The sequence below is a fragment of the Tigriopus californicus genome, chromosome 10 (assembly GCF_007210705.1).
Source record: "Tigriopus californicus strain San Diego chromosome 10, Tcal_SD_v2.1, whole genome shotgun sequence".
Taxonomy (NCBI): Eukaryota; Metazoa; Arthropoda; class Copepoda; order Harpacticoida; family Harpacticidae; genus Tigriopus; species Tigriopus californicus.
Genome location: NC_081449.1, coordinates 6,904,796 through 6,927,179, shown reverse-complemented (window position 1 = coordinate 6,927,179; position 22,384 = coordinate 6,904,796). Strand labels below are relative to the sequence as shown.

The 22,384-nt window shown below is 43.1% G+C and overlaps 1 protein-coding gene and 1 long non-coding RNA gene across 4 annotated transcripts; one reads left to right on the top strand and one right to left on the bottom strand.

Moving 5' to 3' along the window:
* Window positions 1-1,343: 1,343 nt before the first annotated feature.
* LOC131889237 (putative uncharacterized protein DDB_G0275317) lies at window positions 1,344-22,384 on the top strand. Of its 3 annotated transcripts, none has more exons than XM_059238303.1 (2): window positions 1,344-1,926; window positions 20,845-22,384. In XM_059238303.1, the coding sequence occupies exons 1-2, from the start codon at window positions 1,813-1,815 to the stop codon at window positions 22,306-22,308; spliced, it is 1,578 nt and encodes a 525-aa protein (XP_059094286.1). In that variant the 5' UTR covers window positions 1,344-1,812; the 3' UTR covers window positions 22,309-22,384. The 3 variants fall into 3 exon arrangements, with proteins under 3 accessions (XP_059094286.1, XP_059094287.1, XP_059094289.1); XM_059238304.1 differs by lacking the exon at window positions 1,344-1,926 and adding an exon at window positions 20,100-20,425; XM_059238306.1 differs by lacking the exon at window positions 1,344-1,926 and adding an exon at window positions 20,101-20,540 and having other exon boundaries at window positions 20,845-22,383.
* On the bottom strand, window positions 7,823-10,527 carry LOC131889240 (uncharacterized). Its single transcript, XR_009374186.1, has 3 exons — window positions 9,594-10,527; window positions 9,478-9,527; window positions 7,823-9,150 (listed from the first exon to the last, which is right to left on the bottom strand). It is a non-coding gene; the product is annotated as an uncharacterized LOC131889240 (long non-coding RNA).

Below are 22,384 nucleotides of genomic sequence, written 5' to 3'. Positions count from 1 at the left end.
AAAGCCTCGAAAGAAGCCCTTCAAATATCTCGAATGAGGAAAAATCTCGCCAATGTTTGACAGAAGCCTTGCTAGTTACACGGTTCAAATACAAAAGCCCTCGCACGAGCTCCTAGTTTTTGTTCATACTCCGAAAATAGTGATAACAGATTGACGTGAGAAGAAGACTGGAAACACCATTCGCCAATGAGGACTTTGTCTTTCTGATTAGCTCGGCAAATCTAGGACATGGACGTGCTTTCAAGACGTCCGTTAGACCTTCTCGCAGACCGCTGCGGATTCATTTCTCGGACCTTAGTGGTAAGCATAGCAATTCCGATGCGTGATTTGTTTTGTCGCTTGAGATGCTTTGTTTTCAACACCGCCGGTTGATTTTTGTATCCGAGTCACGTAAAGAACAACTGGCACTTTTATTGTACGCCCTTTTTCATGCATATTGATTGTTGTTGTCTGATCAACAAGCATGTTTACTATAGAAACAAAGGCGATGCTCTCTCTAGCTAGTTATCGAGTGCGTCGTACATTGAATGCGATTGGTTGGTGTTGACAATCCAGAAGAGCTATGTCGAGTTATTTATGCCCTTAGTCACGGTTTGGTCTCAGTAGTCAAGAAACTCCCAAACCTGCTGAACTGGCGTCAATTAAATAAGTTTCTTCCAAAATGAAGCAGATTGTTTCACTCTTGTCATTTCTGCCCATCGAAACAATTACAACACTTTTTCGCCGGCTTGCTCGCTCAACTTTTACTTCGTTTTCACCGTTAGTGGTGCCCTCAAACTTCACCACCCCAACTCCTTGGAAGCACCTTTTTCCCATCCTCTGATCTATCCCATTGCCATTCTCTTGCAACTGATACGACTGTTGTGTCCCTCCCATCATCTGCTTCGAAGTCTAGAACCTTATAACGCACCAAACCAAATAATTGAGTTAATTCGAGTAAATATTGCTTGACTCGGCAATCTTTTGGTCAGTTCGAATTAATTCCAAATACAAACCTTAGTTGTTTTTTACTGAAAAATTTGTTGCCAGAAGAGTAAGCCCAGGCTAGTTCTAAATATGACTGAATAAGGTTTCATGGTGTTCGACCGTCTTGTTTGAAGCCCTTGGAATTGAGTTGGTTTCAATAAAACGGTTTGAACAACGCTCAAATTGAAAGGTAAATATCGAGTTTGGTTGGGAGGCCTCCAAGACAGAGGAATAGTCTCCTCCAGGAATCCAACTTGATCGAGGATCGAAACATGTGCATCCAGATTCTGTGCACTCAAATCCTCGGAATGTGCGGAATGGAGGTGATGTATGACAATGGAGAATTCTTTTTCCAACAACATCCAACCGCAACAAGTTCATTCTCGAGTGCATTTTGATAGCTACCAGCCCAACTCTCAAGTCAGTAAAACTCAGAAGGCAAACCCTCGTCCAAGAGAGAAAAAATCCGCGTCAAATCGTAGAAAAAAAACCTCACACGTACTACCAACGGACGTCATCTGAAAGCTCCCCGCAAATGACGTCGCCAATCACCGTTAAAGCACTGTGGATCAACAAGTTTTTGCGAGGGCTCCTCGCTGCAGTTGTTGCCAGTCCAAGCTAACCTGCGCTCGCCCTCGGATCTTCAATTTCAAAAAGGCCGGACAGGCAAGTCTGCGACAACTTCGTAGGACTCAGTTTTCATGCGAATGGCCTCTTGTGCAGAAGTGTGTGATTTGACGAGTACCTTGTTACAGAATCAAGTCCGTGTCCGTTCGTTGATTCGTTCGTACGTGTGAATGATATCGTAGCCACGAAACGCCCATCAGGACAATTCCTCGTTGTGAAATGCTGAAAGGCTACAAGATGAAAGAGCCGGATGGAGGAGGAGCAGGAGGTGCATCTATTCCCCCTACCCTCAACCACTCAACCAACAGCTTGGTGAAGAAGTTCGGAAAAGTGGTAAGACAACTTGGGCGTGTTATTGCAGAATGTCGTTGAGTCTTTCCTTCTTCTTGGTTGTTGCGATGATGGGTTTGGCTCGTTCGTCTCAAGTGGCGTCTCGGTAGATTTGAGATCAGAAAAATTAATAACCCGACGAGCAAGTTGCCAAATTGAGAAATAATTAGCTCTCATCACATGGTGAGGGAAGAGGGGGATCATTTAACCTACGAGGACGTGGTGCACCCTCCAATGAGCAACAAGAGACTCCGCCTTCGCCACGCACTATTTAATTCAGCAGATAAGTAGATAGATAGATAGAAAGATGAGAGGTACACATACGCCCATTATGCTTGCACTCGTCATCATATTGTGGGCTTCTTGAACTCTTCCGCAGGGGATAATTGTACGAACCAAGACGCCGCTTGGTGAGGACAAGCAAGCCATAGCACCCCAACCAAACGCCCATAATCAAACATTATGCACATTTTTGGGTAAACATAATTGGCCTAATGCGAATGATGTATGAGAAATTGATGGCTTGCCTCTTGAAAGAAGAATTCCCTTGAATGCTGTTAACTCAGGATTCCAGATGATGTTCGTCTTTGCAAAGCTGGAGCTGAAGCGGCAATTATTTCTACGTACACGGCCAGATTTGTTGGAGGCCTGCAATTATTGAAATTAACTTTTTGAGACAAGGGGAACAAAATGGGCAAGAATGGGCAGCCCAGACCACTACCACCGCCTTAGTCATGTCTCAAATGAATATCCTACTTATAATTGGTGTCGTGAGTCCCAAAGGTGTTAGGACTAAGAACTAACCTGGTGATCAGAATCAGGTGTGGAAATGATGAGGGTACATGAAATATTTCCAACAATCAGCACTCGTACCGACGGCCATGATCAAAAAGCGACACGACGCATTGAGAGTACCATCTTGCGAGGGTTAGCTCTAGGCAAAAGGAATACAAGATCAAATGATATTTTTGTTTACTACATTATTCCTACGGATTCATGTCATAACACTTTTCTCATATATAGGTTAGTGTGCCATTGAGTCATAAAAGGCCTTCTCAATGAGATTACCACGAGGTCGAAGTTCAGACCTACAACGTTGCCACAGGGCTTCAATGAAAGCGTCAAAGCGTCAAAACACAGAATTGTACTACGATGAGGTTAAAGCAGTTTATTTCGAGCATACGTATAACATAAAAAAAACGGGACGATATGGACTCCAAACGTGGCTCATTCCCAGCTGGTAAATTCAATTATTCTGAAGATAAACTGTATATCATGGTGCGACATTCTCGGATATTTCGTCGGAAAACGCTTTGATTTGAAAGACCAATGAATTAGCGATGCTTCAATTGATTTTGTGAAGAACGTCACCCTCGAACTAATCGGACTTCCTTCCTCCGTTCTTTCCTCTTATGGTCCGACTTTTCAATAACGCAGTACCTACAAGAACAGACTCAAAAGGATCGGTAACCAGAGCAGAATTTCATTTACCCCTCACGTCATCCAACTGTGCGTTTTGATCCGTGATCTATACCCAGTAACAACTATGCCAGGTACGTAGGTAGGGTTCCTGTTTCTTCGGACGATGAGGGATGTTGAATCTAATCAAGGAACCCGTGGTTTTCACTTTCATCTTGGAGGTAAATCAACCAACACCTGTTGTCGGTTCAGTCCCTTACAATCTTCATTCGCCATGCCAGACAGCTGAATGAAAGCATGCAATTATTGACCACAAAGACAGAAACCAATATTTCAATAATCTGTGCCAGGTAAAAACACCTCTTCACCTATCGATACCATCATCAGCCAATAGAGCTATAACTCGGTATCCTATGTCGAGGACCTAACCTGCCTTTTGAAGTGATCATCCTCTAGTTTTTAGAAAGCCAGTTTTGACATTGATTAAAGTTTGATGAAGGCCACATTAAACAACAAGTTAGAATGGAGAACGATGGGGCGCTGAAAGTCGTTCGTGACATGTTCATTTTAGCACCTTCGTTTTACATGAACGCCTCTAAACGAGACACGTTGAGCAGATAAATTGCAACCCTGTTCCCCACCTCTCGACCATTCACGTTCAGAGGTCCTTTTTAAGTTAGTTGATGATTTTAATGCTTCGCTAAAGATCATGGAGACGAGTGTGAATGAGTGAATGAGCTCATGCAACAATCCTGAATGCTCCGTATGTACACGTACTGGTAAAAAAATGAAATAAAAAGTGCGTACGTCTACTTTTGCACGATTATGGACAGTCTATCACGAGTTCATGAAGTGGCAAAGAACACCATTGTCAACATCAACGATCACTTGTAGGCCTATCCTTAGTATCCTATGTTGATGCATTCACTTGATAATGTTTTAAATCTAATTAGATAGGAGCATTCATGACTCTACTGTTGGTATTCATACCAAAGCTTGCCTTAATGGAAACCTCGCCCCACCTACTCAAAAGATAGATAATTTGAGAACGTGCCAGAATAAATGTACTTTTGTGCGTCGTTCAGTACGTGGTGTCGTTTAAACAGCCGTTGCCACTACAAGTATTATCAGTCACTTCCAGGTCCGTAATTCTGAAATGGTCTCTTTTGGTGTAATCTTATTCGAATAGCATTTTTCCCACTTAAGGACACGTTATGCACAATCTGGTTGAATTGGCATTTGAGTGAAGCTTCCTGTGGATCCATTTGCTTCACAGTTGGTCGACTCATCTCCAAATTTGTTTTCAAATTGTTCCTCAACGTGTTTGGGGCCTCTCGCTGTGTTTTTAAGGACACCTCCTCGGCAGACTTTACAAACGAAGAAATAAATGAAGCCTCCTACCTTCCTCCTCCTGCTTCTTATTATTATTCTCTTTTTATTTCGACCTTTTCCATGGTAGAGGAATAATTAAATCCATGTTGGCATTCACAACCAGACACGTCGGAAGACATGGCATCAGTTAGGAATGTCCTCCGTTTGGAATATGGTTTTGATGATTCCAGCATGAACGTGAATTTGTGAATTTGTAAACATCAGTTCAAGACAACACGAGCGACACGAATTGAATGCTGAAAAGACTAAGTGATCGACAAGAATCAGAAGGCTAGCCAAACTCAACAGAGTCATAGGTTAGTGGTAAAACTATAAATGTGGCTGAGGTGGATCCGTTTGTACCCCTATGCAAAAGCTACGGATAAATTTCTTCTTTCCCCTTCCCCCTTCTGGTTCGAACTCAGATAGACCCTGTGTTCTTCTCAGCCTTGACCATGAAGACTGGATATTACCTCCAATCAAGGGCTGTGTGTCTCCAATCAATGATTTGATGTGAAACGAATCGGTGTTTAAGTTCATCATCAGCGGTGGTCAAACCATGGGAACACTTACCGGTCCCAGTCGTTGTCTCGGAATCGATGAGATAAATTTAGTCACGATGATGTGTTTCAACAATCTATACACGGACACATATACAGGCAGGCTAGCATGAACGAATGAACAAGGCATTATTATTGTTAGACCGAGACAGATTGTTATTCGATTTGCGGGACCGCGTCCAAAGGAATTAGTCGATACGACAATTCTTCGCTCGTCTACATGGGCATTCCCTTCTCTCTATCCTGGGCCACCCCCAAGTAGGATAATGCTGGTCAAATATCTTGCTTCCAAGCTCTAGGCCTATTTTGCCCATTACATTTAAGTGTTTACGTATGTTCATACAAAGGTAGCTTTATTTTAGATATCTCCATATTCCGTGCCACCCAGATGAACAAGGAAGTCTTTCTGACCCCTGATTCTCCAAGTTCAATTTACTCCGGCGCAAGAATGCCAAATTTCAGTATATTTTGCTGTTATGGAATGTAACAAACTACCTAGACCACAAAAGCATTGTTTGTTGGTTGTTCGTTTGGTTGTGATGCTGAAGAGACTACTTGCTTGAACAATCTTTTAAAATGGTGCGACCAAATACGATCTTGAAAGACATGTCACCTGTAGTGGAACAAAAGTGTTTTTCAAAATATCTCATCTTTTTCTTGTCTCGAAAAAGGAACAAAATCGATTTGTGACTCCCTTAAAGTCCACGTCATGATGGATTTGGTTCATTGCGATAGGATAGAATATTCTGAAATGAAGTTACCACTCGCGTTATGTGGAAAGAATTTTGATGAGATATCCCTAATCACTGATTGGAGGAATGGACCAAAACATATGGGCATGGGAAATGGTCTCATTTGAGTGTTTGGTGGCTGAAAAAATGCGTGGTATCCCCATCCTCAGATGGATGGATGGATGTATTGAAGATCGAGTCACCTTGATACGTTATCCAGAAGGTCCAAGGCTCGGAGAATGTGTCACATTTAGGCAGGTAATTATCTCTGAGATGCCTTGATACATCTTACTCTCCTTGCTCGACAACTTGATTCACAAGGAGATCAAACTCATCGCCTTCTTGTACGAGTCAGAAGACATTTATCACTCTCGTTTCCACTTGACCCAATCTCTCTGGAGACTTCTTGGCCCACGAAGCCTCTGATGTTGACTTAACCTCGCTCGATTTTTGATTCATCTTCATATTTTTGGAGGCAAATCCGATTTGATTGATCGCCTTGTTAGCTAAGGTCATCGCAGAGATTTCTTGAGGCGGAATTGAACGCTCATGAATGAGAGCCCGCACATGTGAGAGAGATTGATCGGGAAAGGTCGTATCCACCGGAAACAAACCAATTCCAATGGACAATGGCCATATGGTCCCAGCTAGGAAAAACAGTGGCAGGAATTTGGGTATTGTGACGGATCAATTCTTGAGCCAGGACGATATTGGATTGTTGCGTCCAGAGAGTGACCCTCTAAAAATGATGAGTTTATTCAAGAACTTCTAGAAGTATGGACTGTGAACGAGCTTCCTGCCAAATCGGCATGCTCTTGGTCATAGCAAATTTGAGCTACTTTTTCAATTAATGCAATAAAGTAAGAAACGTAGATCTCTTCAATGAAAGGCAGGTCATTTTGATATTATTTACTTGTAAAGCGGTTCGTTTCGAAGTTATGTTGTCAAAAGCTCATATAGCTGACAGAGAGCAGGCCGGAAATTCGAACTTTATGTAGTGTTACTACTTAACTTTGACTATACCTCCTGATTTCTCTAAGCATAGTTTTTTTCCAAGTTCATGTACTCAACAAGATCTTGTGGTCGTATGAAGTGCTTATTTGGAATGAAGTGAACACTTTAGGAGAAAGGATTTTTTTGTTTCCGTTCATAGTCCACATCTGTAGAAGTCCGTGGTTTATTGTACATGTCTCGAATGGCTGAAAACGTTCAGTTGGAACGTAGTAGATTTCTCGCTTGTGATCAAACCTTTGGGTCGATCCATTGGTTATTTTCCAAAATGGAAAAGAGGTTTTGCCAAATGTTTTTGGGCAGCTGAGCTCCAACGAGCCTCGATTTGAAAACCGTAGAGAAATGAAGAGCCCTAATGGCCAATAAATGATCGGGTTCGAGGTGAGCTCACGTTGTGAAATGGTCGAAACACCCACAAAATAGCATACTTAGGCATGATAGTCGTACGAGAAGAAATTTGGAGGGGAACAGAATTCCCCACTTGCAAAATTATCATCGACTCGCACTACCAACAACTTTTGGGGAGAAGTAATAATGATGATAATAATGATGACGATATAGAAGCGATTTTCTGTCTTGATTCAGCCAAATGACGAGTCCCTCTTCTCCTTTCCTTGAAGTGAAATTCACTTTGGAGAGAATCAGTTGAATTTTTTTTTGGAAATTGCATTTATTTTATTTTGCAAGATTTCGAACCTGTTTTAACTCTTTTCATGGAATAGATTGCCATGATCGGCTTGAATAATCATTAACCCGAAACGAATTGTAAGGAGGTAGTTGAGCATTTCAAGGATGATCATTCTGGATTGAAATGCCCCTTATATAATAGATAAACTTTGTGTGTGTTTTTTTGCTCTTGGAATTCAGTCACTTGTTGCTGCTATACATGTACTTGAAAATTGGAGAGTTATGTTCAAGCAAATTCGGTATTAAAATCGTTCCATACGGTTATGTATTTATTGTATTTAAAAGCCCGTTTGTAGAATAATTTTCCACAAGAGAATTTCAAACGTCATTAAGTTTGAGAGGTTTGTCAAGTTGGACAAAATGTTTCTGGATTGTTTATTGAAGCTAATCAAGCGGAACAATCATTTGTGTAAATATAATTCCGTATGCCATTTTCAACTGGTCCTTGAAAACACTTCTTGCAACGTTATACAAAAATAGTTAAGGGATGAATCTGGTATTCCTCCAAAACTCAAAAAAAGAACAACAAGAGCACAATGTGATTGGAAATCGCTCTCTATCTTCAGGCAATGCGTAACCAATTGAAAAAAGCCATGAGCAAGTATTTCACACATATTTAGTAGCCCTTAGGCCGAATTCCTCCTTGTCCGCACTGGCAAGAGTCCGAAGTCCGGATCTCAGTGTTACGATCAGGGCGAAGGTTTTTGACAATACAAGGGCAAACCAATTTAGCGGCCAATTCGAGACACACACACCAGAAGCCATTTCTTCCGCTTTTTTGGGCTGGAATTTTTTTTTGATCCCTCAAGATGGGAAAAATGAATGGGCTGCCAAGACCACAACAACGATGGACGGAAGACATGCCCTGTCTGATTTGATCCTTGACTTAAATTGAAAGAAGCAACACTCACGGACATCCTTGTCACGCATGGGCAACCAATTTGATCTGACCAGAATCTGCTCTGAGTTTGCACTCTGTCCAAAGGCACAGCTCTGCTATACGTGTGGTAGACGTGGTTGACGACGGGCCGATCGATAGTTCTGAAGTGGAAGCTTGAGTTAACGATGATTTTGATGTTGCCTCTCACAAACATTCTTCTCAGTCAGCTTGACATGCTCCTAGACTAGTCCGTCCATCCATCCATCTATCGATTCCAGAACCAATATTTATAGTGGGTCGTGGAGTTGGAGATAAATATCTCTTCTTCTCTTCAACAAGTGCACCCTGAACGACTCCTTTTCCTCATTGATGATCTCCTTCGTTGTATGTGCATTGTTTTGCGTGAGGAGTACATAACAACAAGTACATGGAAAAAGAATGCCAATACGAAGAAGTGCTTGGTACTTTTGAATGGAAAGGAGGTTATTTATGTCGGTTTGAGACAGGCCCATGCCATTGGGCTCACGAGTTTGGAAACTCTAATTGGCGGGTTCCAGTTGGGCTTGATCTAGAATAATAAATATCTGGACTGAGCTCTCTTTGGAGCCAAATTAACCACAAAATGAACGGAGAGAGGCGATAAGAGACCGAGCTAGGTACTCTCCACTTTGACGAGCGAGAGCGTGGATGCGGACGAAGAAATCTCTCAACAACCAAATGGTCTGTCTGATCTATTCAAAGATAGCAGACAAGAATCGATGCTAATGGGCATTTCAAACTTTTACATACAGAGATAGTACTCGGCCTTAGCCGTGAGAGGGTAAGAGCATAGCTTTTGAAGTACGAATTTATGTCGTGCAGTGTAGGTGCGAATGAGAGACGTAGCCAATCGTACCTGCCATTTGGGGAGTTTCCTTTCAAGTCCACACTGGAAGTTTCTCCACTCTGTTGTGAAAAAAAAATCTTCTCTTGTTAGTTTCAAAACAAAGCAAGGTGAAAACGATTTCTCACCTGATCTAAAGGTAATATGGCCTCATTACTTTAAATGAGTCAAATCAGTTTTAATTTTTCACGATTCTCACTGTCAGTGGGAATGGGCGTAGTTTCAGTAAATTGTGGTGCAACCACCAATACCTTCGGCCATCATCATTGTCATCATCATAGCCATTTTTTTTCATCATCATGACTCGTTTGCATGCATTCCTTGATGAGAAGAACTCATTTCAGAAATCTGGACCGTCTGACGGTGCTTTTAAAGACGATCTTACAAGGACCGGATCAGTCAGCTTGAGTCCGCGGTTGTTCGTCAAAGTGAGCGAAAGTTCAAAAAAGCGAGATCGATGGCCAATTCCTCGCCATGCATGAGCCACTTATTTGGATCGTATTCAGTAGTCAGCTGGTAATGAAACATCATCAGGGATTCCGCGTTACTAACTTCCAACAAGCCAGAAAACAAGTCGAAGCTGAACGAGAGTGACGCTCAGAAAGTGCTTTTTCTCATTCTGTCCTAATCATAATTTTATGTACCATATATTGATGGACACATATGAATGGAAAGTCTGGTTGACATCTAGCCATACATACATTACAAGGGGGAAGCTTCGTTTATCCTAAGTACTGTACAAGAAGTTCAAGCATGAGTAACTAATGAGTAATGACTAAGCTCTTGTGGAAGTTGTTCGGGTAGCAAACGACCTCGAAAAGCAAAGTCGAGCATTCACTCTCAATGTCCTGCAAATAATCCATCTTCTTTGTGGCATCATGAGTCAAAAGGGGGGATTTGAATGCCTTCAAAGGATCTCACGAAAAGTAGCCCGTCGAGCCATCGCCCCTGACAAAGAAGAACTCACTCAAAAGGCATCGTTTTAACGTTGCAAAACCTCTGGCGATCGAAAGGGACACAATCATGAAATGGATATATTTACTCGAGTGGAAAAAGGGTTGAGTTTGGAGAAATCCTTGGGCACCAATTTGACAGTCGTGATCACTTCTCTCGCTCGCCATCACTAATATTTACGTAGAGAGTGAGTGGAGTTCTTCAAAGGCGGATCTCAAATGCAAAGTGAACTCGAGACAGAACGTCAAGGGAAAGGAAAGGATGCAAATTTCACTGGGAATTGTTTCGTCACGATTGCGTTGGCGCGGCAAAACAAATATTCAGGAAGCAAATCAATTGGCCCCATCTGCGGGAGGAGCCTTAGCCAAGGAGCCAAGGGGACTCTCGCTCTTGGACTTTCTTTCGATTCAGTCGAGATCTTTTGACGAGAACTGCCAAGATATCTCTTCAACATCTTCCTTCTGTGGAAGCTGCCACTCTCAATGGCAATCCGTCTTCTCTTTCACTGAGAGCATCCATCGTCCGTCCCACCGCCATCTTTTGCTTGAGGAATTCCAATGATTTTATTTGGCACACAATGCATTCATTATTTCATGTCGGGACTTTCAAACTTGCGTTTCAAACCATTGTGGAGCTCGGATGAAAGTGTCTGCCCGCCTTAAATGTGTGCTAATGGATCTTGAGAACGTAGCGAATAAGATTAGATTCCAATTAAACAATTCATCTGAGAATCATTAATTACCGCCATTATAGCCGAGAGATTACTGGAGGCCTTGCCCATTTCTTTCAAGCCTGCCGAAATGTATCATTCGTCCACAAGAAAAAAAAAATCAGGAAGAGAGAACACAATCAGATGGCTTGGGCCTTAGATGGAGGCTCATTGCATATGGCATTGGCTAAGACCTTTTAGACGCACAATTCCATGGTCCAAGGAGTTGCACGAAGAGAACAATAGGATTCGTTTTCCCAAGATTGCTTACAATTGGTTCTCTCTTGAATAACATCATCAAAACCGTTTGAGATATGATGATAGAGCTTGTATGATGCTGATTATCACCCTCTTGTATATCAGAGTCAAACTTTGGACTTCAGGGCTATGTACACTTGATCCGTTTTCCCATGTGTTTGTAAAGCATCGAAAGTTTTTCCTTAATCATTCAGCTTGCCAGTCTTATAAGCATAAATTAACGTTGTCACTCTCTCTGATCCAAATCATAAAACTTCACTCGTTATCGTTATCTCAGACTCGAAGAATAATGTCCATTATCATCGGTTTCTCGGTAAGCTACGACAATTGCTAAAAAAAAATACTCTTTCAAGCATATGAACGTGCCTATAAATACTGCCAAGTTGGATTACCCCCAAAACGATAAGCTAGTCTAGGTTTTTTTATGTTTGTTTAATTGAGAGCGACAAATCCCGAACTCTCGAATTTGGTCCTTCGAACTGATCTCCTTTGTTGGAATGTTAGCTTTGTGCTACATCTACGAGTGGTTTTCCACAATACCACGGCCATCTCCTGTCACACTAAGAAATATACCAATCTCGTTTGAATCAATCTCGAGTCTCCAACGTTTTGCTAAGGGTCTCTTCTCCTGCTTCCTACATACATTCATCTTCAACTACCCACTCAATCGCTATAAACTCCACATCTGTGAATGGACCACTACCCAATCTCCTTAAGCTAAGGTGGTCTTCGTTTGAGGTAAAGTCGAAAAAAAAGTGCAATTTTTGAACTTATTCGAGTTGCAAACGACCCAAATAACCTGACTGACTGCATCCTCGGGTTTGTCTTTCCTTTTGGAAGTTCTCATGGAGGTGTGGTCCTCTAATTAAAGGAACTGGAGTGGATGGAATGTAGGTAGGTAAAATCGGCCACGATGACGAGGTTGGCAACAAGAGATGTGCACTGTGTGCCCCTCGCCGAGCAACGGCAAACCAATGGATTCTGATGATCATAATGGATGATACGTTCTCATTGTGTCTGTCTCGACTTTGTAGTTTGGTGGTGCTGACCCGATCGTTCTTCGTTCGATTTCAGAGCCTCATTCCCATGTCGTTCTGTACAGCAGAAATCGAGAGCGTTAGTAGAGCTAATCGTCATGTACGTACTACTCGAGTCTCTCGACTGGCTCCGCTCACATTGGGTGCTGCTCTCCACCGATTGAGTTCAAACCATGCGAGCTGCGAATGAGCAACATAAACAGTTAGGGGATATAGGCGTTTTCCTGCCCAAAGCGAAATGTAGCAAAACACTCGAGAATCAGGCATTTGAGCAACAACAGTTAGATGGTGGATCCCTTCTCATTTCTTTCCTTCTCTCTCCCTGCCCTTCCCGTCCTTTTAGTAGATAACATGGTAAGATGATGTGTACGTACTACCTACCTATGTAGTACCGTAGTGAAGTTTTCCCGATGACGTTTACCCAAGGAGAGAATCGAGTGAAAAACGAAGGGAGGGGAGGGTATGTAGTACATGAAAAAAAAGTAAGTCAAGACGGGGAGGGGAGCGATGAAATTGTCGAGTCCCAACTCTGGTTGCATATTGAATGCAGATCGTACAACTACATCATCCTGTCATTGGAGGGAAATCTTTGCATTCCAAGGCCATGATAAACTATGCCTGCGTGCTTGCGTCTACAAGTGGTTGTCCTTAAGAAGGGCTCGAGAAGGTCTGTCATTGCATATACTACAGTACTATTGGTGGTGTTTCCGTTCCACGATGATATTCATTTGGATGAGGTGGCAAACGCCATTCATCGAGCTGACGGTGATGCCTCTTTGCTCTGGGAGGAATGAAAGAGATCATCCGTGAATCAATGTAATTGGAAAGTAATTGTGGGATGAAGAAATCATTCAAATCAATGACACTGAGATGGCTGCACGCTGATCCATCAGACCTTCAAGAACAAAGCCATAATGAGGGTGGCTTGTCTGTTGGCCTGCCTGATTGCCCACCTCGCAAACCAAAATCAGTCATTGAAAGAAGATGAATCGGTGGAGAAATAGCTCAAGTGGTTCTAAAAATCAAGGGATTCCATCATCATTATTACAGAAACCATCGCTGCCACAACAAGCATCATCATCATCATTATTGTCTTGAACTTTGGTGCACATTTGACTCCTCCTCAAGAAGATGATCCCTGACGGTGGTCATGAAATATGGTTTCCTTTCGCTCAAACGGGACTCTTTTTGTCTACCAAACCAAGGCAATATGGTGTGCTCTATGCATCGACTGCTACTGGCTACCCTGAGCAGAGCCTCACAAGCTCGTAATACTGTAGAGTCAACCAGCTAACTAAGCATTTACCCTCTGGCTGGTTTTGCCTCTGAAAGGAAATCTTGAAATCAAGATGCCTTGGCCCAGGGCCCCAGGATTGTTGCTCAAGACTACTGACGAGAATGGGAAGCCCCCCGTCCAGTTAAAAACCATGCTTGGCACGAAATGAACGGATCTCTTGAAAGACTCTCTCACCAAGTCTCACACGCAAATTGACCTAACTCTATCAGAAGTACCGCTATCATCCAGCACAAGCACCAACGAGCTAGCTGGATGGCTATCTCGAGGGTTGGTTGGTTGGTTGGTTGGATGGCTGGATGCAATGTGTGCATGCATTCAACAAGGTGAACACATTCTTTCACGTTAGACGTGGTGAACTCTCCATTGGGGTTTGGCTCTGCTCTTCTCTGAGCCCATTGGACACCAAATGAGCGGTAGATCAATAGCAGAACCTAAATGGTTGGTGGATGGCGGCCCTTAAAAATTCAAGCCCCAAGAAGAATGAATGCCAAGGAGAAGATTTTAATTGCCGCGATTTTGATTTTCAAATTCGAGGTTCTTTTCAACAAAGTTGCTCCCTGAGCTTGAATTCAATAGGCCAATGCAATTTTGCCGTCCATACAACTGGAGTTAGCTAGTTGTACCTACTACAGTGTTAGCTACAATTTCAATTGAAAGGGAATGAGGAGGGGAAGTTTTACTTTCAAACTTGCTGTAGATGATGGCTGTTGTCCTCAGACTCACGTCCGATTTGAAAGTGTGAGAGAAATCTGGCCATGATGATTCGATGAAAAGAACTCAATGTTCTGTAATGTAGGAATGCCGGATCAGAAGAGCACAGTGCTCAGCGTCGTGCGTCCGGCTCGATTGGACATTGGAGTTTCATCACCGCCATGAAACCAATCAAGAGCACCTCAGAGACACCTCAGAGACACCTCAGAGACACCACCGCCGAGCGAAGGGGAATGCACGGACTACTCGATCAATGCGAACCACGGGGCTCATAGAATAATAAACACTCTTGAGTTAAGCAATTATTAGCCAAACAAAACAATGCCATCATGGTGAGTGGGTACCTTGGCATGATTTTCTTTCTCGGCCACATACGTACCGCACAACCCAATCCAAAAAAGGCATTGCAACCTCGAGGAGGAGGAGGAGGAGGAGGAGGAGGAAGAGGAGAGGATCCAGAGATAGGGAAACAGAGAGGCACAGAAAAAAAGATGGCTTATTCTGCCTGAAGGGACCTCGGTAAATGTTTGAATGAGGGGAAAGTTAGCAGATTTTGTTAATGCCTTATCATCGTTCTTTCTCTAGCTGAAGAATCAAGTTGCCTTTACTCAGAATCTACCCACGTACGTACGTACGTACGTACGTTGTACGATGTACGCTTGTCAATGGGCTCGTAACGAGCCTAACGAGACTGAAATTAGCTCTGAGTGAAGCAAGTTGTTTCCGAGGAGCAAATGCATACAGCCATTAATGTAGAATTATACTCAGCCATGAAAAACAGCCATTTACCATTTACCAAGCTGTCTGTCATTCGCCCGAATAAACGAGGATAGAGTCGTCGACTCAAACTTGGACGCATTAGCGCCTTTGACGTCAATTAGTCAATCAAAAAGGCAACCGCAAGTTATGAAATCTACAACAACTTTCATATGAGATCAGAAATAATTTGAAGCATGGAAGGGGAGACAAGCTTAGTCATTTCTCATTACAGATTTCAGCGCTTTTTGGTAGGGAAATCTCGTTCAGAATACAGTGTTACTGAGTTTGACGAGGTCTGGGAAATCTTTCTATTTTCAGCTTTGGCGGGTGGGTGGTCATCCATCGTCTTCCTGGTGTTGTTTAGCGAAGACAAAAAGCAAAAAAAAAAAAAAACAATATAAACCACTTGGAGGTTGGAATGCATTTCTCAGCGCTCTCAAATGACTATTTCGCATGCAGATCGTGGGAGATGCAGATCCACACAATTCATAACCCATTCCGAGACTCTGACCCTGGGTTGAAGTCAGTCGATCACGCTCAGACATAGATTATGGCCAGAAAATTGATGCCTTGGAAATTGGTCCATTTGTTTAAGCTGAGGCCAAACGTGAGCTTTAAGAAGTGATCTTTGTGAGTAGAATTGAACCTGAAGAAATCCAAAATTGTGTGTATAGCCAACTCTACCGGTGTTTTTACGGCAATGCGTTCTTCGTAAAAAGGGCCCTTGAGGACCTTTTGTGGATTTGAAAACAAATTGAAGGAAGTTGGAATTGTCAGGAGGTCCCGCTTAAAACAAGCAACGTAATTCGTTTATCCTGACATGATTACTATCCGTCCGATCAGCAGCAGGAACAGCCACAACATCCTCGTCGAGTTAGCCTCCTCGTCCATTGGCTGAACCAGGGGGAGCCACGGTTTTGGTCGGATATAATTCTCTCATACTTGGATACTTGAGCATGCATACAGAGAAGAGGACTCCAAGTAGTCCAAATGGGGTATTCCCACAAGGTTACCACTTCAGGACTAAGTACTCTTGCTCTTCTTCCTCCTTCCCCCCCCTTAAATGGAGCTGAATTCAATTGAAAGATGACTTTGAAAGACGTTCCACATTGTGAAAGGACTCAGGGAGGGATAATGATTTTAATGAAGTCGTTATTAATACGTGGCATATGGGGAGCAAACAAGTAGGGTCCATCCGGTCCATCCAGCAGGTGAAGATGACGATCTTTCCTAAGCAGCCTAAAGGGCTTTGTCATTTGATTTAGCTTAAGCCACCGCTATGTAGATGCGATTGAAGTGCTGATAAACCCATACCCATCAAGTGGATCCTTCTCCCGTCGAATCAAGTCTGCAACATGCATGCACGCGTGTGTGCACTTACTTCCACCATACAAATGGGAAGTACTACATGCATACCAACCACGTATAGGTAGAAACAATTGAATGAGTTCTTGGCAAAGAGTATCCCTGTCAACTCTTTGGTGAGAAAAACTTGCTTCATCATCACGTTAATGATAATCCTTGGAATTGATGGTGCCGATCCATGTCTCCTTTTTCCGTCGTTCCTTCCTTTCTTCCATTCTCCCAAAGTTGTGCAGGCTCTAAGAACATACAAAAGCAAATTATCCGTTCTAGAGGCTCCAGAAGCTGTGGAATGGTCGACTTATTTGTTGTGTGAGGAGTAAAATTGTGAAACAAATCCCCCTTTCTTTGCCCCATTCAAGCCAACACAAAAAAGGTTCAAAAGGCATGGGTGGTGTTTTTTTGGCGGTAAAATGTCGTGAGATTGAGTTGTAAGACCTTCTTACGAGCACTTTGTCATTTGCCTCAGTCAGGGTTTGGATCACTCAATAGATCGTTGTATCCATGAACAACTCGAAGAAACCAACTCAACGGGATACCTCATGACTTTGAAGCCATTTAATTGAGATGAGAAGCCTTGAGAATTTGGGAGACAACGAGAGACATCGATACGTTCGACGTTGTAAAATGCAACCAGCATCTTTCCATTCATTTGGACAGAGAATATTTCGATTGAGACGAATAGCCCTTCTCTTCGGATAGGATTCAGGATTTCAAGGGAGAAGCTGCATTTCGTTGGATTGCACAGGGTTATGCGGTTGAGTTCAACAACATGTGTCACATTTCAATCCCACGTTTTTATTTTCTTGGTGGTAGGTTTGCTTTTTTAATGTAGGTCAGCCAGTGTGCCAAAGCAAGTTTCAGAGGCAAGTAAAAGGATGATTGAGTGGTTTTTAAGAAAAACGAATCTAAAAGGATCTCATCATCCTGAAAAAAAGGTTTCCTTCCTCATTCTTTCTTCCATCTCAATGATGATGTCTTCTTCCTTCCTGTATCAAGTTTGCAGAGATTTCGCGCTCGAGTCTCAATTTTGACTGAGCTAAATTGGCTGACTCAGACAGCTCATCAACGTAATTCCCAGTTAGAGCTTCAACCGCAAATTAACCGCCAACTGGATCGCCACCACAAAGTCTATTTCATCCCTCATTAACAGATTAATACTGAACGTAGAGTACACCCGCCACCCACATGAGCGTCATTCATGCATGCGCTTCTTAAAACCCCTAGTGTCATCTATCTGATTAAAGCACAGGAGGGTATTAACATATCAAGGTCGCTCGTTTTAAGCGTTGAAAGCGGGTTTTGAGCGTGATTGGGCGCTTTTTTCATGATTAAGAGTGATTGTCGCCAAAGAGAAGGCAGCGAGATTTTTGTTGGCGCTCTGGCGATTTTGGAAGGAGTCGCTGACTCAGGGGTACACACTACCTACAACAACAGCAACAACACAAGAGCGGCATCATTTCATCATCGTCATGATGCAGGCCTCTTTGGAAATGTGAATAAGTCATTAGTGGCTGTCATTTGCATTGTTAATCCCCGCGTTCCGTGTTCAGAGACACCGTTTCAGGATCTGTCTTGATAAGCCGCGAATTGAAACGTCAAACGGTCGATGCGTATTCAGCGAGAGAACCGGGTTGACAAGTCAATACTTTTCTCCCTGCCAATAGGGCTGTACTTAGACCTGGGGCGAGTCCGGACTCGAGTCCGAGTGTACTTAAGTCTTTTACTAAATTTTGGAGAATTTGGCCGGACTCGAGTCTTTAAGAAGGAAATCGAGTCTGGACTCGTCAAAAAATATTTCATACTTTCTTAAAAATGTTTCTAGACGAGTCTTTTCGCTTGACCTGATTGTAGTAAAAGGCTCGAGTCTTTTGCCGGACTCGAGTCCTGCAAAAAGTCAAGTAATCGAAGGATTCGTACGAGTTCGACTTTTGCCGGACTCGCCCCAGCACTAGTTGAACTACTATATTTTAAGACGACATCCTTCTCTAACTCGTTTTTTTTTGTCGCGTTGAATGGGAATAAAATTGGAGCGAATTGGAGCTGGTAGGCGACTCAAAAAAAAGCTTGAAAATAAATAAATGGTCCTATTTGCCGGATTTTCTCGGCCAAGATATGCGATGAGTCGAGAGTGGCTCCTCCTTGAACTAAATTACCATCGTGTCTTTCGGTGGAGTTCAATGGGTTTGACGTTTAACCCGATGGCCTCCGTTGTCAATGCAATGCCGGCGGGATTCATTCCCGCCGGCAGAGATCATGGAGTGTCGAGATTGGCGTGACAGAAGCTCATTCTGAACGAGGCAAATGACACTTGAAGAACTGTTTAAACGCCATAAATATAAACCCTCTAACCCACCTTCACATGACCGAGAATGTTCATTGCGTGTGCAGTAAAAAGTCAAATTCAGTCTTTTTTTACCACTTTTCAAGACCGTATGTCCTGCATCTTGCATAGATTGCATCACGACAAGGCTACTCAACTAATTACACATTTGCTACTCTGTAAACTAGTGACTATGATCGATATTGCCGGTGTAACTTGTCATAAGAAGGTTATGCATCTGCGCGATTCCCTTTGCCAACTTAAAAGCCTGCCCTGCGGTGCTTTTTGATCCTGATTTGGTGGGAACGACTCATTTTTCATTCCAAATCAACATCAATGGCACTCAACTTGTCCCAAAAGTGGAGTGCTGAGATGGACGCAAAATCCCACCATTTCTGAAGTGTGCACTTTGCACCGGGTATCACCAGAATTTTGCATGCAACCGACCAACCAACCAACAGTACCAATAAAGGGAACTGAAATAGCGTTCGGATTGCGATGGCTTGATTGCAGTTCGTCCCTCTAGGAATCAAGTGCTACAACAAGTACGTACGCGTACATGCTCCGTAAATGGGGCACAATTTGTGTGGGTTTTCCACGAATGAAGACGGGCACTTTGGAGTGAATGTGGTATTGTGGATAATACACTAATGAAATAAAACTGGGCTGGTGGGCTCTATTAGAAAAGGGGTGTTGAGGACTGCGTCTTTTTGGATGGAAGAACGAAGCTATGCCCACAATGTCTTGCCATCTGTTGCTGTTGAGATGGAAGAGCAATAAAGAAGAGACTCCTCGTAGCGAGTGAGTGATGAAATGAATCTAGTGGGTGAAAATGGACTGCAATTAGCAGACCATCGAGAGATTACTCATATCGTCAAAGATGCCTGCAAATCGTTTCAATGGCTGGAGTTCCACAATTCAAATTATTTTGTTGCTCAATAAGTCAAATTAATCCAAGAGTTGCTGTATTCTCAAGAGCAGCTAAGATTTGCTATGGAAGGAGGAAGCTATTCATGTTGGGGAATGGACCTCTTCTCACTTGAAAGGTGCCAAAAGAAATCGGAATCGTGAGAAATTCGAAATTTTTTCACACCAATTACGCGAACTTTTCAAGAATATAAACCAGATTGGCCGAAGAGTGGGTGAAGACAGAGAGACGACCGAGACACAAAGATCCTTTCATTATCACCAGGTTGACTGAGGGGAAAACCGTGTTCGACATCTAACCAGCGAGATTGCCTCCATTTCATGTCCAAAAAAAAACAGAAATTGAATTCAACGCCTGATTTCATGCTTGGATGAAAGATCGTCCTGGGATGATAAAGCCTTCAAAATTTGAGGCTCTTCATTGATAAAAAAAGCAAAATCATCAAGTCATAATTGTGCCTGTTTCTTATTGAACTGTCCTTGAGTCGCTCAGAACGAGTGTGTCAAAGTGGCTTGGCAGAAGGATAAGAAGCCAGACGATCTCTGGGAATTCTTTCCCAGGCTTGATTAGAAATACGACAAGGAGCCATCATGCAAAGTGGTGCATGCTTAACGAGAATTGTGTAATAACATCCGAGGATAATGATCGTGGGGGCCGTACATTCCTGAACAGCAAGCAAAGCATGTGGCCCAATCATTGCGTGAATTTTGTCACTATCACTGAACAATTGTGCCGAGGTTATGCAAAACATACGCACATCACCCCCCAGATTGACAAGGATATAAGACTGATCTAGTTAATGACTTCAATTAAAAGAAAATTTGCTCTTTGTTCCAAAGCCAGCTCCTTCTCCATAGTGTAGACATTTGAGCCATCAAGGAGATCAAGGTTATCTAGAGTTCCTACAAAGAGATGTTAGATTACAGTGGGTGACTTCCATGGCATGAAAAACCACAGGAACGCTTTTCTACTGCCAAACTGGGAGGAGCAATGTTGGTGTTTGGAAGTGATCAAATTTAGTTACATTTTTGTTGTTTGCAGATGTCGCGTCAAGGAAGGTTGAGCGCCAACCCTGAAATAGCCTTTCCATCGTTGAGCTCTTCCTTGGGAGGATCAACCATCAGCATGATGACCTTCGTGGAGGACCCACAAATGGAGGAGTTCGATTCTGAGGTTCTGGTGAGGGCCCCAATGTCTCGGAAACTGGCCAGATTGAAATCTTCCACTCACCAAACGCGATCGTCGCCACAAGCTCAAACAACGCTTCAAGAAAAAGACAATGAACTCAAACGATTGCGAGTTGAACAAGACAGACAATTGGCATCCATCTGCAGACAAATGTTGGCCTTGGAGTGTGGATTGAGACGGAAGGAGAAGGAATTGGAAAATGCTCTCGATCAAAAGGACACCATCATCCGGGAGCAAATGCATATCATCAAGTTTCTGCTGCAGAAGACGGGCACGAAAACCAGGAACATTCGGAAGTTAAAGGACGAAGCTTTGGCCAAGATCCCACAAGTTGTTCCCGCTTCCAATTCCCCCACCATGGAGGTGATCTCCACAGTGTCACCCATCCATTTGACCACCATACGGGTAAACTCTGGACCTCCATCCTCGAGTTTGATACCTAGGCGGACATCGGGTTCCAGTGGCACCTCCTCCTCGTTCCAATCCTCATCCCCTTGTATTCGAGAAGAAAACGATAGCGACAGTGCAATCATCCTGGACGAGTCTCTCAACCGTACCATCAGCTCGTCATCAGATTCTCTCACGTTGAACCGCCGCCTTTCAAGAAGCATTTCGGATGTGATGACCATCAATCGGGAGAACCCCTTAACGGACACGTTGTGCTCCAAATTCTCAGGCTCTGACTCTTTGGGTTCGAAACCGGCTTCGTCGTCATCGGATTGTGAGTGCTCGTATTCAGTCTTGGGCGAAGATACTCACATTAGTCAGCATGGATATTACAATGAGTTCGATTACTCGCAATATCGCGGCTTCCTCTTGCGAAACGGCAGTTATGAGAGGTACAAAATCAAATCCCGACTGAGGAAAGAGATGGTCGACCGCGGGGTTGACCGCAAGAATTTGAGTGTAACAGCTGGATCAGGCAGTGTCAAAAATCATGAGAAGACTTCTCTGTGTGATTCCGACCCAACCAATCGTAATCAGTGTGCGACGAGCAATACAAAAACTCAGGATGAAGTGTTGAACAATAATAGTGGCCCGTTTTCCGCTCCTCATTCAAGCAGTAATAATAGTAGTAATAACAATAATAATGATAATAATAACAGTACTGGTGGTACTGGCTCTCTCTACGGTCCAATTTCGTCATCTGGAGCATTGAGCCAACACCAGTCTGCGAAACACCGCCATGTGACGAAACCTCGTGATATCAAAAACCGTCGTACTCGTAAAATCACGCATTCTTGGAACGCTCATTACAACGCAGCCGCAGAGACATGCTCGTCAGAAAAAGATTTGAAAACCGATCCAGATGACTGATACCTTATTTGAGCAATGAATATCGAGCATTTATAGGTTCCCCAATGACGAAATAAATCTATTGTGTACTAATCGT

Coding starts and splice junctions, on each gene's coding strand:
- LOC131889237 (XM_059238303.1), top strand. CDS start 1,813: ATGCTGAAAGGCTACAAGATGAAAGAGCCGGATGGAGGAGGAGCAGGA. Junction 1,927..20,844: donor TGAAGAAGTTCGGAAAAGTG/GTAAGACAACTT, acceptor TGTTGTTTGCAG/ATGTCGCGTCAAGGAAGGTT.